Source organism: Sinocyclocheilus anshuiensis, unplaced genomic scaffold (assembly GCF_001515605.1).
Source record: "Sinocyclocheilus anshuiensis isolate Anshui unplaced genomic scaffold, SAMN03320099.WGS_v1.1 scaffold637, whole genome shotgun sequence".
Classification (NCBI taxonomy): Eukaryota; Metazoa; Chordata; class Actinopteri; order Cypriniformes; family Cyprinidae; genus Sinocyclocheilus; species Sinocyclocheilus anshuiensis.
Genome location: NW_015539816.1, coordinates 1,014,972 through 1,028,368, shown reverse-complemented (window position 1 = coordinate 1,028,368; position 13,397 = coordinate 1,014,972). Strand labels below are relative to the sequence as shown.

The following is a 13,397-nucleotide window of genomic DNA, read 5'->3' as shown; positions in this document are numbered from 1 at the left end:
ATTTGGCAATTAAATACATTGAATGGGTTTAGTTTTCGCGGTTATTAATGTATGCAATTTCAGCAATAAAAATGTTAATTTTTCTAAAAAGAAAACAAATTAGTTGTTTATTTTAAGAGATCTATCTTATTATCTCTTGTATATTTAGTATTGCTCTTTAATAAAGAAAAATGACTTCTTATCCGATTACTCGATTAATCGATGGAATAATCTGCAGAATACTCGATTGCTAAAATAATAGATAGCTACAAGCCCTATTAAGAAGTTTTTTTTTTCTTTCTTTCTACAGGTTATCTTAAGGGTTTTTCCATTGTTTTAATTTAGTTTTAGTATAACATTATAATACCATGCATATTTTTTAGAGATGCCCGATATTAGGCTAGATATTTGCCGATATCTGATATGCCGATATTTTTCACTTTGAACCACTGTTGCCAACTCTCGCGAGACAAATAAGCAACCGCAACAAGCCCAAAACAAGCCCAATATTTTTTTTATAATTTATTATCATCAATATTATTTATTATCAATTATTTATTACCAATAAATGAGCCCGCAACATATTAAACTGAAACTATCCTTTTATCTGAAAAGCAAAAACATAAGTTATTTTACAAAAATCAGCAAACTGCATCAAAGCAGGAACAAAACTCATCTCCAATCTTATCTTTTAGTTTCTAAATTCTTCTTATTAATCCAGTATTTTCAAGAAATATAAACAAAGCTTTCAGTCTATTTCTTTCCATCCCTTGTTCTCTAAGAATATCTTCAGTTTTATTTTCTTCTTCCATTTCCTGACATTTCTGCCTGTATTCATGGTATTTATTGCATCTAAACAAGAACCCAGCGCTGGGTTATATTTAACCCAGCATTTTTTAGAGTGTACTCTTCCCTATTGTCTGTAATGTATCATTCAATCCAGTATGACCTAATCTCAGCCTTGAGTATACTTCTTCTGGCCTGTTTGCCATATTTATCCTTTTTCCTAATACTTTTGCTTGGTTTATATGATAATGTTTTTGCATTATTCCATATTTAATCTTGGCTTTAATATCTCCTTTTCCCATTGAAATATTAATTTCTACTTGCTCTTTTTCCAATGCTTCTTTTGCTATCAGCTTTTTCATTACCTTTGATACCAATATGTGCTGGAACGCAACAAAACTGAACTTCTAGATTTCTAATATTTAATAGTATATGTTTCAATGATGAAATTGTCTCTAACTGAAATACTGCTTTCTAAACTGTGTAAGGCTGCCATTGAGTCTGTACATATGACTGATTTAATTGGTTTATTTTCTATCTTAAGACTGTAAGATAGTCTGTAAGATAACCCATTTTTTTTGTTAAATTCTGGAATATAAATTCCTATGCCACAATGACCATTTTTGTTTTTTGACCCATCTGTAAATATTTTAAAATATCCGTAATATAATGAAGACAAATATATTTGGCCATATTTTGCAAAACTTTGATCATCTTGGTATTCTCTTTTCTCTTTTAGTAATTCTGTATTGATGTCTGAAATAGGGAGCATCCAGTGAGGAACTTCACTTAAAACTACTGCAGGGCTAAACACAAATTCTTTAATTCCAAATTGTTCTGCTGTATTATTTATATTCCAACCAAAACCTCAAAGGGGAGCTGTAACATAGCCACATATTTATAGCCTACTAAAATATTGGCTATTCGAACCAATCTACTCTTAGTATTAGTATAGGCCTACTTTTTTTTTTTTTTTTACAGCCCGTGATAATTAATACATTATAAAATCATTGTAAAAATTTAAAATTAGGCTACCTTATAAAGGACAAAAGTCATCCCACACCTCTACGTCTACTACTACTATCATCGCTTGGATTACAGCAGGGGTGTCAAACTCAGTTCCTGGAGGGCCGGAGTCCTGCAGAGTTTTGTTCCAACCCTGCTTAAACACACGTACCATGTAGTTTTCAAATAAGCCTGAAGGACTTTCGCTTGGATTACAGCGTCACACGCCATCTTTTTGAACGTGATTTTTCTTCAATCCCTCATTGAAGAAAAATCACGTTCAAAAAGAAGGCGCGTGCGGAAGGGGCGGAATATTTGACAAATTATGCTACAGCACTTATATTTTTGCACTGATTAGCTATTAACTGCGAACTGACAGAGTGTCAATCAATGCCTTGGAGAATACAGTGAACATAAATGAAATGAAACGAAGTTGCTTGTCAGGTTTCCTAACAAGCAACCATATTTTTTTAAATAAGCCCAAAAAACCACAACCTGCAACTTATAGCAAAATGTGGTAGTTCTGTATGTTGTTTCAGGGTTGGCATCATCTGAATGAGATGTTAGAAATTAGAGTTAACCTTTAATGTGGAAATATGTGTTGCCTTCTTGAGCATTAGTAAATGTTTCCACCTTTTGTAATAGCTGTGTATGAGTCCCTCAATTACCCTCAGTGTGAAAAGATGGATCTCAAAATCATACAGTCAATACTGTTGGAAAGGGTTCAAATATGCAGAAGATGCTGGAAAACCAAAGAATGTGCAGGAGCTGGAGGATTTTTCTGAAGAACAGCAGGCAGCTGAACTGTTCAGGACCAACAAGGGACTCATGAACAACAAAACAGAAAGACAGTCATGGATCATCCAGGAAACGACACACAGTATTAAAATTCAAGGGGATGTAAACTTTTGAATGGGGTAATTTTTTATCAATTTAGTTATTTTGTCTTGTGGAGAATATATAAACATCTGTTATGTGGAATAGCTTATTCAGGACAGTATTAAATAAACAATAACATGCAATTTTCATGATCCCCCTTAGTTAAAATTGTTAACATATTTGCATATTCTGCAACGGAAATGTAATCTTATGAGCATAACTGTATATATATATATATATATATATAAACACACACACACACACACACACACACACAAAAGAAGAACTTATAATTAGAAAAGTGGTTCTAAATGCACTTATTGAACAATGAGTGGGGAATCAAGCAACTACAACACAACTTACATGATATGTTTCTTTATTTCATAAACAGAAATGGTGTCTAGACAAAATCTGTCATTTATATAACACTAGCAATTGAAATGCATGAAAATGAGTCCTGCACAATACCGTATGTACAATGGTTTTTAAGTCATTAAATTCATTAGGGTCATGTAGCATTTCAAAATGAAAAAAAAAGGAAATATGAGCATAACTGTATATATATATATATATATATAAACACACACACACACACACACACACACACAAAAGAAGAACTTATAATTAGAAAAGTGGTTCTAAATGCACTTATTGAACAATGAGTGGGGAATCAAGCAACTACAACACAACTTACATGATATGTTTCTTTATTTCATAAACAGAAATGGTGTCTAGACAAAATCTGTCATTTATATAACACTAGCAATTGAAATGCATGAAAATGAGTCCTGCACAATACCGTATGTACAATGGTTTTTAAGTCATTAAATTCATTAGGGTCATGTAGCATTTCAAAATGAAAAAAAAAGGAAAAACTCTTAGTACAGAATAAGCAAAGAAACAGCTACCTCAAATCGACAATATTAACACAAAACAGTCTTCTAGAAAAAATGCGATAGAGTCAGAAAGAGAGATAGAGGAAAAACAACTCGTGTGACTACAAGCCAAAGAGCTATTCCATTAAAAATGATGCACCAAAATCTACCAATACAATAATCCATATAATCTGTGTAAAAAGCATGTAGAAAAAACACCTGATGCAGTTTGCTGATACAGTCATTGACCAGTAATGAGAGGTATGAAGGATTTCACAGGTAGATAAGTGTGAGAGAAAGAGAGTCCGCTCTGCTAGCCGAAACATGGGGGCTCACAGCCCCTGCATACACACTTCACTTGAATGTGAACTATGGCCTCTGGAAGTTCTAAGGCAAAGTTGGAGGTGCACTTCGTATTCATGGTACACTGGAGCATCCCCGTCGGGCAAAAAGACAACTTGAGGAAAAGGAGCATAGTTATCAAACGGCCATTTCTCTGTTCGCTTGTAAAAACGTACAAAACAAAAGACAGAATGCTAAACCTATCCATTCGAACGAGCCTCACGATTTCTATGTACATGGCAAAATTCTCGTAAAACACGACACCTTTTTGTAAACATTTTGCCTTTTTCTTATGCCGTTATCAGTCCGAATACTAAATGTTGTATAAAGTTAAGCAAATTGTGAAAAAGGCATGTTTTTGAGCAACCCTTTGGAACGCCAGTGTTCATATTTCAGAGGAGCAGCACGAACGAAACAAACCGACCAAATTATTCAAACAAATGACATTAAATGGGAGCTTACATAGATGAAGACATGTAGGGTGTTTTCTTGTACATTATTGGTTCTCAATACATCTACGAAGCTTAAAATACACGTCTTTTGAACGCAATTGCAAATGGAAAGCTTAAACGATTAGCTGTAGCAGCCAATTGACAACTAAAAATGAATTGCTGGATTTTATTTTGGAGACATTTCATAGCCCTTGTTGGGGTTTCATCCAAAATAACTGTGCAAATCTAGTTGGTTTTCTCTACGAAATTACGAATCAATTATTCTTAGCTTAACTCTCTTTAAAGAAAATTCTTAGAAACTCTAAAAAACAAAAAAAAAACAAAAAATCATGCTACCCACCCATTCATTAGCTTTATAAGAAGACACAAAAACGCAAGACACAAAAATACGCGAAGAACGAAAGCTGAGCTCACCAGCTACCATCAAAAATGTCTGAAAACAAAAAAAAACAACAAAAAAACCTTGGCACGCACCCTGAGACAAGATACAAGAGCAACCACGAGTCCGATATGAAAATAAAACCTCTGTAAAACAACAAAAACTAGCAGAAGTGTTGTTGAGAGGAGAGCTAATAAGCTTATTTAACCTGTGAGGCTTTCTGTGACCAGGACGAACCCTTGAAGTCACTGTGGATGCAAACATGATGCAGCTTTTAGTAACAGAGGTCAGAATTCCAATCCGTGTCACCCAGACTCCCGGTTTCTTCCACATCTGCATCGAAACATCCCCAGGCTCTTAAGGCCAAGTGTGCAAGTGTGAGGAGTCAGCCGTATCACAGACAGCACAGAAATAAACAAGAACACAACAAACACACTGCTATGCGAGGAACATAAATAAAAGCAAATTTGGGAAAATGTTTTTGGATCGCCTTGATGCAGGTGTGACCTTTCGTTTTTTTTTTCTCTCTCCAGAAATGTCAAAATTTTGGACATAGATTCTCAAGTGTAGGATAGTGTGCTTGTCAAGTGGAAGTTCATGCTTTACACGCTTCATTATTCATTATTTATACAACATGAAATAAGAAAAACGCATCATTATAGGGATGATTTGCATATGTGTGCACAAATGTCCACTTGGACCCATAAATCTTTAGTTCTAGTCTTGTACCTGATTACAATTTAGAAATGGCAAATACTGTTTCAGTTTCTTTAGAAAAAAAGAGAAAGAGAGAAAGAGAAAAAGATCCACAATGAAAACAACAGCACAACTATTCATCACAACACCTCTAGATTCTACATCCCAGGAGAGACACTCCACCCAATTTGACTTGTTTGTGTGTGTGTGTGTGTTTGTGTGGAAAAAGATCCACAATGAAAACAACAGCACAACTATTCATCACAACACCTCTAGATTCTACATCCCAGGAGAGACACTCCACCCAATTTGACTTGTTTGTGTGTGTGTGTGTGTTTGTGTGTGTGCTTGCACACCAGAGGGAGAGGGGATGTATTACAACTTGAAACGCATCTGAATATTTATCAATCAGACTGGCAAATACACAAGCACGCATACATAGAGCTCTAGGGGTCAACGGTCATTCAAATAATATAGAACTATGTCAAATCCAATATTGGATATGGGAGATCCCATTTGTAAAGAAAAACACTCTCAGTTTACTCTCAACTAAACCAGAGCAAACAACCATTGAACTGTTTTTCTGAGGCCTACATTTTGAGGCAAAGAAACTCTAAACCAACTATATAAAACAAACTGGCAGCATGCAATCCCATTAGTATGGATATATGTGTCTAACAAATGTACAATAAAGGGACATATAGGATGACTTTAAAGAATGGGCTTATTCCACCCATCTCAGATCAGATTTTCGATGCTTTTTAAGATTTTAGTGTCTTCCATAAATATGCAGTTTGAACACTCCCTTATTTTTTTTTCATTTAAATGAACCTGAAAACGTTCTTTATAAGATACCAAGTCATTAAAGATCATCTGCCTGAAAAGACACTTTTAAGTGTCCACGTTAAGTGCTTCAATTTCAGACTTTTTAGGGTCCTGAAAAAGAAATCTACCCTTTCTGAAGTGCTAAACGGTCAAAGAGTGCTGAGGGAAGGAAAAAAGTCAAGGGCAAGGCCCTTTAATTGATTCAACATCATTTCCTGTTCCTGTCAGAGCGGTAAAATGGGCCAGAACTGAAAGGGTGTGGGATCGTGACGACGTTTGTTTTAGATAACACTGTTCGGAGGTGTCCGTGAACACACTGTAAATACTGATAAGAAATAAGGTTTCCTCAGAGAGCACTTTTTCACATTTAAAGGAGAACAGCTCACCATTATGCACACCATTTACAGCCAAATTACATGCAAGGGGCTCTATGCGCTGCACTGGGGGGGTTCGTATGCGAGCGTGTGTGTGCATGCGTGAGTGTAAGAATGCTAGTTTCCTGAGTTTAAGCACACCCATCGTCATGGGGAATTCATTTGAGACAGGAAACAGCAACAATTTTCCCTTTGTGACAAAAAGTTGCTTGATAAAACCCCAGAGAAAAGAAAGCAAAGAAAAACGAAAAAGCCATCTAAAGTTCTACCTGTACAATATTACCGAAACCGTCTACATGCGCCGCACTATTTACAATAAGCTTTCTGCTGAGCAAGCACTTCTCGAAAACATCCAATGGTACAGTATTGCTGACGCAAAAGGTGGGCGAAACTACGATGCGAATCATTCGTCTTTCTGTCGTACTTTCTTTCATATCAGTGCTGTGGAAGGCAAAGGAGGAATGTTTTAGATACCACCATCTGTACACATTAAGTGTTGCGGTACACAGACACTACAAACGTATGATGCAGAAGACATTTTTGCATATGGACATTTACAGTCTAGCTGCTGTAGAAAAAAAAAAATCTGTATTATTTTTTTTTTCATGAGTTTTACTGAACATTCAGAATATTTCCTGAGTTTGAATTTACTGTGACAAGGGCCACAAAGAGAAAGAGAAGAGAGAAGGAGTGGTAGAGATTTAGAGGTAGAGGGCAGGAATAGTGAACGTGGGTGGGGTGGGGTGGGGTGGGGAGAAAGACAGAGAGAGAGAGAGAGAGGGAGCAAAAAGCTGCTGCTAGGTCCGTAGAGGTCTGAATTTGAGATGTGGTCAGAGCCCATCCCATCTGAATGGACTGTAATTGGAAACAGACAGTGTTGCCACTGTCATGGAAAGGTGTAGCACCATTGTGAAGTTCTGTGAGAAGGTCTCAGCCACTCTGCCATGGCTGAATGAGAGAGAACCTGGAGAACAGTATTGCTGCTGTTAAGACAACTGTAGTGTCAACCTTTGTTTAAAAAAAGACATAAATATATATATATAAAAAAAATCAAAAACACTGGCAGAGGCTGGCCATCTCAACAGCCCTCGATTTTTGAGGGCTTGTCAGAAGACATAACTAAATTAAATAATAAAAAAAACATCAACAAACAAATCAACACAGAGAAACCACCGTCATTAGGTACAGTCCTTGCTGTTGGGCTGTTCGTCGGTTGTACATTTATCTGTCATCTCCTGACAGAAGTCTACGGTCACCGTCTGATTGGACTGTTCCAGGGACAGCCCCGCCTCCAGGTAGGCGGAGCCAGGTTCTTGCTCCTCCCTGTCGTTGCTTGCGTCTTCGGACCCGTTTCCGGTCTTCCACTGGGCCGGTCGCGGTTGACCGTCTTTTGCGGTGGCTGATTTGTGGAAGCTCTGTTCGGGGGTGGAGCAAGTGGTGAGGTCGATGCTGCCGGTGGGCAGGGCCTGGTTGCCGGGGCGCAGAATGGGGCAGTAGTGATGGACCTGTTCTGGGCTCAGCTGCACGTCTCGACACACCTCCTCAGATAGACAGGAGAAATTCTCCCATAACTCTCCCATGCACGCCTTCAACTGGTTGCGCTCTGTTAAGAGCTTCTCCTTCTCACACACCTGTGGGGTGGACACACAGAAAACACACACACATTTGGTACAGTTCATTTACATTTTGACTAACTGTACAGACCGTATATTCTATTGCCCTACACCAACCCTACCCCTAAACCTACCCCTTACAGGAAACTTTGTGCTATTTCAGATTTTCAATACACTCCATTCTGTGTGATTTATAAGCGTTTTGAAAAGTGGGGACATGGGGTAATGTCCTGAAAAGTCACCTTCTCCTTGTAATACCTATGTCATACCTTTGTCATTATACAAATTTATGTCCTCATTTGTCACAAAAACGCGCACACACATTTGAAACCTGTGTGCAGCACAGTTCACACACTTTTTGACTAATAAATAACCATGATCTTGCATGAACTTTTTGAGTTGTTAATGATTACGAATAAATATTTTTAGACATCCTTTTGCAGAGACTGCTGGGCACATTACTTGCACATTTGTATGTCAAGTATCAGTTTTTTGAATGATTAGATTTACTTTATCTAATAAGTGTGTTTTCACCCTCAACTGGTAACCTAATGTGTCATGTTTTTCAGTGCAGCGTAAAAAATAACTATACTTAATATAAATAAAATAATAATAATAAATAATAATAATAATAAATATTTTTCATATTGAATATAATTCTATATGTATATACATACAATATGTAATAGTTTTATTCAGCAAGGATGCATGAAATAGACAAAAAGTTTTTTAAATGATTTATAATGTTACAAAATATTTACATTTCAAATAAATGTTTTTTTTCCTTCTAACGTTCTATTCATTAAAGAATCCAGAAAAATATCAATATAAGAAATGTTTCTTGAGCATCAAAGCAGCATATTAGAATCATTTCTGAATGATCACGTGACACTGAAGAATGAAGAAATTGCTGCTTTGCCAACACAGGAATAAAAAAAAAAAAAAAAAAAAAAAAAAAAAAATCATATATATATAGTGTGTGTGTGTGTGTGTGTGAAAAACAGTTTGTACAATGTAGGAAGGTTATTTTAATTTGTAATAGTATTTCACAATATTGCTGTTTTACTGTATTTTTAATCAAATAATGCATCCTTTGACAAGCATAATAGACATTAAAAAATCTTACTGACCACAAGCTTTTGAACGGTACATTAATAATGTTGTAATTTTTTTTAATTTAAAATGCACTGAAATATTTCATTATATTTGTATTGAACATAAATATAGTCACTAGTCAAATAATAGAAATGTCCATGACTTTTAAAGATTTTACTAAAATGACTTTTCCAAGCCTGAAAAATCACCTTTAAAAATTCCCTGATATTTACATATTCACAGTTTTTTAATTGTATGGACCCTGTACAGTAAAATAAACACTTATTGAGCATAATCATATTATGTATGTTTTCATTTAACATTATTTACTGTCTTTTAAGCCTGATGCCCACAATGAGGTGATTTCATGGTTTACTATTCTTGCAGGAACAGTTTTGGTCCCCACAACATAGTCAAAACCTGCTCCACACGCATGCATACACACTTTGTTATGAATGTACAGTGATCTATAGGGACCAACTGAGTTATGTAGGTCACCCTGCAGCACTAACACTGTCTTCCCGCTCTCAATCTCCATTGAGATCTACACACTTCACACATCTCCCTTCTGCATAAATTCATTCATGCTACAACTTCATTTCAGTTGAGCTTTAATATAGCTGTCAAACTCTGACGATAAGAGGATGGAAGAGCAGGAGGAGGAAAAGAAGAGGAGCAGAGGCATTTCTCCTGCTGCTGTCTGCGAGATTATATAGAGGATGCAGCACATGTGGCATCAGAGCGCATCATACACATACACCGCATCACACAAAGACAGTCGGCTCTGCCTCCATCATGGAAACAGCATGGGACCGGCTCTGTGATTGACAGGTAGCGGTGTTGCCATGGCAACGTGACAGCCTACGAGATAAGGTCCCCTGCCACTTGTGGTGATTGATAACAACCTGAAGGCCGATGTGTAAAATAAAGATGTTGTGTCACATACAGCAGGACAGAGACATTGAGGTGTTTGTGTGCTTACCAGTTTATGTATTTCACACTCAAGGTTCAGGATGCAGTCAAGTTTCCTCTTGCGGCAGCGCTGGGCCGCGATGCGGTTCTTACTGCGTCTGCGCACGTCGTGGATAAATTCCAGCTGCTCTGAGGTCAGCTTGTGCATTTTCACCATCATTTGGAAGTCGTTGCGTGGAAGATTTGTGATTTGATCGACTGGGAATGGAAGCTTGACCTGTAAAGACATACATGAGCAAAGCGTTATTCTGTGATCTTTTTGCTCTTCTTCCTGAAAGCATTTCTATGTCAGAGCTCAACTGATTGACAGTTGATGGCAGAACAAGGGAACTCGACACAATTAGCATCACACAAGGTTTTTTACTATGCCATTTGTTTGAAAAAAAAAATAAAAATCATCCTTCTTGGAAAATGATCTGCGAATTCTGATGAAATAAAAATGTAACCGAACTTGCAATGTATTTCATCGCCACTAGATGGAGGCAGAACACAGTTCTTCACATGTTTCTCAAGAGTTCTAACATCTCAAGCTTACAACATCTACCAGCATCACTTATTAACAAAGAGGTCAAAAGCAAGAAAGACAGACAGGAACAAAAACTGAGAACGAAGAGTGAGAAAGACAGGAACAAGAAAGCATCTTTCTGTCAGAGAAATGAGATCAAATGCTCAGCTACTTGTGTCGTTTCTTCCTCTGTTTCACATTCCTGTCAGGTGATTACCAGAGGGCATGAGTATGCAAATAACAAGTGTTAACGAGGTAAGCTGTCAGTGGATTCTGAACATATCGCTGCTTACATACACACACTCAGTGGAGTAGGAACTCGTGTCTCCTTCATGTACGATGAGCGTTTGGCAGTATAAAGCATCATTTGACTTCTCTCCATCATGGTCTGGAGGGCTTTCTGAGGGCATGTCATACTTCGACACCCTGCTGTTGTCAGAGTGAGCTATCACAAGGGATAAATGAAGGAATGAGTGTCATGAGTCAAAGTGAGAGGGAGCAAGAACCAGTACGTAAATCTGGTGATATACAAAATTTTTGAGAGAGATCACCTTTGTCTTTGTACCTGCTTAACACTATGTTTCTGGTGACTTCTGTCTGTACGATTTTAAAAGTTTTGGGGTTGGTAAGACTTTTTTAATATTTTAAAAAGTCACCAAGTCTGCATTTATCTGATAAAAAAATCAAGTAAAACAGACATATTGTGAAATATAATTACAATTTAAAATAACAGTTTTCTATTTAAATGTGATTTATTTATTTTAGCAGTCATTATTCCAGTCTTCAGTGTCACATGATCCTTCAGAAATCATTCTAATATGCTGATTTGGTGCTCAAGAATAATTTCTTATTATTATCAATTATAAAATAAGTTTTGTACTTTTTGTGGCTTTTTTCTGAATTCTGTGATTAATAGAAAGTTTAAAAGAACAGCATTTATTTGAAATGGAAATCTTTTACTGTCACTTTTGATCAATTTAATGCATTCTTGCTGAATAAATTTATAGTTTTTATCATTTATTTTAAATACCATATGGAACGATGGTACATAACTGAAAATTATACAATATATGGGTAACCTTTTCAATTATCAGTTGACATTAAAGATTTTTCACATCTACTGGTATTGGCCAATTTTAGGTTTTCAGATGTGTTCATGCTCATTTCCCCTATATTTGCCTTTAAAATTACTCTAATGCACGCTTAATATTTAAAATGAATAATTCATGTTTAAAACACTTTTAATGTATATCTCAAAATGTATATACAGTATATATATCTTCATACTGCACATCAAATGTGTAAATTCACTTGATGTATTTAAATCGGCTAATTTTAATTTGGGGATTTTCTTTTTAATTTATTCCACAAAAGAAAATTACAGAATTTTAATATCGGCTATTTTTCGGTTATTGGCCATAATATGAAAATAATCTCACATAAACTAGAGTTGTTAATGAATGAGGCAACCATAGTGTAACCAGTATACTGACTATAGTACTGCCCTACTTAAAAACTCACATGGGCTTTGTGTGATTATGACCCCATAAACCTGAACCACAGCGGTGCAGCTACTCTTCCATGTGAAGTGGACCGCTCTGCTGGGAAGCCCACGGTGACTCTGGTTGAGACTGAGAGAAGATGAAAGTGTAGATCTGGCTCAGTCTGGCACAGAGCAGCAGGGGGCCCGGAGCACTGGCAGGACGGCCCGTTCTGTCTCTACGGCATCATTAATAAATGATGGACAGACCTTTTTCTACCCTCACAGCTCAGCTGACATCGAGAATTGCTCCGCATACATGATCAGTGTGATTTTTATGTTGTCTTGATCTGATTTTTTAGATGGAGAGAAATGTGTTTTTACACGGTCCAAGGAGACGCTTTCTTTCTATGACCTTCTCATGTGTCCTTCCCCTCTCTGGTATATCGGTTTGAGGGGTGTGTGTGTGTGTGTGTGTGGCAGTAGCGTAAGAGTGATGTCTATATTTAGAGTCTTACCACCAGAACCAGTTTAGAAAGCTGGCAGAGATGACAGAACACACACCAGCGGCACTTATAAATTCAAACGTGATCCTGATTCTGTCTCTCTCTCTTCTCTTGTCCCTTTACTCTTTCTATAGGTCATTACTCTTGAAATGGGTCTGCAGTGAAAAGTAGGACTCATCTGTTACTGGGAGCAAAGTGTCCCCACTCTTTTTGTCCCTTCCTTCCTTTCTCTTAGTATGGACATCTGCAGAAGGGAATTGTGGGAAGGCGATGAACAAAAGAGATGACTGGAATGAGAGAGGCCAAATGCCTGAGGTCCCACACAAGATATTTTAGCAATATTATCAGCACACCGTCTCTATGATGAGCTCTTAATTTCCTGTCTAATGTGAGTAAAAACTGTGGAAATGCATTTTAATGTGCAAATAACAAGAGAAGTTAGCCGTCTGGTCAGTTAAAATGCCTTTAGAGGTAATTAGATCATCTATTTGCTAAATATCATTACTGTCCTTCAGACATTCCCAGAATCGTTACTGTGCTGCTATGCATCTCTTTGTTTCACATGTCTTGGTAATGAGACGCCATGTGACACAGATAAGAAAACAGTCTGAAACACCCCCTAAGATATTCCTCT

The 13,397-nt window shown here is 36.9% G+C and overlaps 1 protein-coding gene across 1 annotated transcript in view; it reads right to left on the bottom strand.

Moving 5' to 3' along the window:
* Positions 1 to 5,632: 5,632 nt before the first annotated feature.
* bach2b (BTB and CNC homology 1, basic leucine zipper transcription factor 2b) overlaps positions 5,633 to 13,397 on the bottom strand; it is a 32,023-nt gene continuing 24,258 nt past the window's right edge. Inside the window, exons 4-5 of the mRNA XM_016480007.1 lie at positions 10,283 to 10,489; positions 5,633 to 8,223 (exon numbers count right to left, since the gene is read on the bottom strand). Of these exons, the coding sequence (XP_016335493.1) occupies positions 7,771 to 8,223; positions 10,283 to 10,489 (660 nt within the window). The 3' untranslated portion in view covers positions 5,633 to 7,770. The remainder of the gene's footprint in view (positions 8,224 to 10,282; positions 10,490 to 13,397) is intronic.